Source organism: Nestor notabilis, unplaced genomic scaffold (assembly GCF_000696875.1).
Source record: "Nestor notabilis isolate BGI_N333 unplaced genomic scaffold, ASM69687v1 scaffold4349, whole genome shotgun sequence".
NCBI classification, from domain to species: domain Eukaryota; kingdom Metazoa; phylum Chordata; class Aves; order Psittaciformes; family Psittacidae; genus Nestor; species Nestor notabilis.
The window spans coordinates 13,833-16,073 of record NW_009944890.1 but is presented as its reverse complement, the minus strand read 5'-3'; the positions used below and the strand labels follow the sequence as shown (position 1 = coordinate 16,073).

Genomic DNA, 2,241 nt, shown 5'->3' with positions numbered 1-2,241 from the left:
GAACCAAAAGAATCATAGAATCAGCCTGGTTTGGGTTGGAAGGGACCTTAAAGCTCATCCAGCTCCAACCCCTGCCCCGGGCAGGGACACCTTCCACTAGAGCAGGTTGCTCCAAGCCCCTGTGTCCAACCTGGCCTCGAACACTGCCAGGGATGGGGCACACTAAAACCTGTGATGTTCTGAGCAGTTGAGCACACGCAGATAATCACAGCAGCCACACACTGCTTGGCAGTTTGGTGTTTGGGTGGTTGGGGTTTTCAGACCCTTAATATTTGTTCCACACGCCCTTGAAAGCAAAGTGGGGACTGGAAAATCGTCGGCTGTAATCTGGATAATTAAATATACTAACAGGGGATGAGGCATTTCTGGAGTTATCTGAGCCTCTTGGGGCTTTAACACAGACCCAGTGTGTGCTTTTGTGCTTCAACTTCGCTCTCTTTTCCAGCCTACAACAGCTTATTTATTTCAAACAATATTTTTGGCATGCTGTGTTACAAAGGGAAATAAATCAAACAACAATCACTTAGATTAAAACCCTCAATAACTGCAAAAAACCCAAAACAACCCAAAAAACCCCATCAGAGACAGTGTTGTTTGTGCCCACACCCAAGGGTAGCAGAAGGGCTGGGCTGGGCTGGGCTCATTGCTTTCAGCTGCAGTGCCTCTCCAAGCCCTTCATATACCATCAGTGGATAGTTCCCAGTGCAGGTCACACAGGGCCTCGTGAGCAACACATCAGGAACAAATAACAGTTAAAAAGAAATAAATAGGATCCCCTCAAGCCCGTCTCACAACCGTTTGAAACTGCAATTTTGAACAGGTATTTGTGGTTTGGTTTTGGTTTGCTTTTGTAAACAGCTTTTATTGGGAGTGTCATGGGGGAATAGAAGTCAAACGTTAATGGCACTAAACCATTCAGCTGGCAGCAAGTCTGGGATGGCTGATGGGATTTCATGGCAACGTTGTGCTTTACAGGCTTCTCTTTAAGAAAAAAGAAAGCACATTGGAGTTATAACATGTGAATGTAAAGGTACATGAAGGTAACAAGTCAGTTATTCACTTGGCAGCCAAAGAAAACCTTTACAAGTGTGCAAAAATAGATGGAAAACGCATCTGGAGCGTCTGCTCCGGGCAGGTCTCTGCGGTGCAGGTGGAAGCGATTGGCCGGCGCAGGCAGCGCTCCGGGGTTCGGGTTAACGCTGTTCTGTACATTCATGCACCGCTGCAGCAGACACGTGCTTTTGCTGGGTTACAGAGTCGAGCGAGGATGGAGGGAGCTGCCGCGGGGCTGCAGCGGGCAGGGGGCGCAGGCAGAACCCGCTGCCTTGATGGTAGCACTGGTCATGCCCCACGGGAAGGGAAGGAGGGACAGTCATGTCCAGGCTGTGCAGCCGAGGGGGTGTCGGGCCCCAAACTGCCCCTTGGAAGGAGGGGAAGGGGCTGAGCTGAGACACCGACCCCAAAAGTATGTGCTCCCGGCCAGCCTCTTCCATCCCACCCCAGTACAGGGACTCCCGGGCAGCCCAGCTCCAACAGCAGCAGCAATGGGGGACGAGCTCGATGGGGGACACAAACCCAGGGGCATCGTGCCCACAGGCAGGGCTTGGGCTGGAGCCGGGCACATACGGCAAGAGGCATTGCCACAGGGATGGCAATTGGCTTTTAGTCACCTGGTTTTGGTGGGTTTTGGTTTGTGAGAGGCCAAGATGCACCAGAAGCAGTACAGCCCTGCCATGGCACTGGAGGGGGCTGCATGGTCGTGTCGCATCCTATTCCAGCCATCCCACAGCTGCCAGCACATCCTTCCCTTCTTCCCGGCACAGCTCCAAGCGCTCCTCACATCGACGCCGTAACAGAAAACCAACAGAGGATGAAGAACATGAGTTGGGTGAAAGGGAAGTTTGGGTACCCCGAGGGGATGCTTGGTGAAGGAGGAAGGTTTTGGTGCAGTTTTGCTCTTGTATTGACAAACCCCACCAAATGCAAACAACCTGCATCCTCAGGGGGTAATATTAAACACAGTCCTCCTGCTCTCACAGGGTCATTTGTCGTCTGGTCTCAGCCACGTCCCACCAGCACCAGCGAAGACGTTCTCACTAGTTGCGGTATTGGTATAAAAAGTTAAAAGCCGCGGGGCGCGCGCCTGTGGGTGTCTGTCCGTCTGTCCCGTCCCTCTGGGGGCCCAGGCACCCCTTCCGCAGCACACAGCCAGGCTGGGCATCACCGTCCCCCGGGGAACCC

General features: G+C 52.9%; 1 protein-coding gene across 1 annotated transcript in view; it reads right to left on the bottom strand.

Moving 5' to 3' along the window:
* Positions 1-265: 265 nt before the first annotated feature.
* The window catches only part of LOC104412033 (potassium channel subfamily T member 1-like), a gene marked incomplete at its 5' end in the record, with an annotated part of 15,079 nt that continues 13,103 nt past the window's right edge, over positions 266-2,241 (bottom strand). The window contains one exon of the mRNA XM_010022626.1: positions 266-327. Coding sequence (XP_010020928.1) covers positions 266-327 — 62 coding nt within the window. The remainder of the gene's footprint in view (positions 328-2,241) is intronic.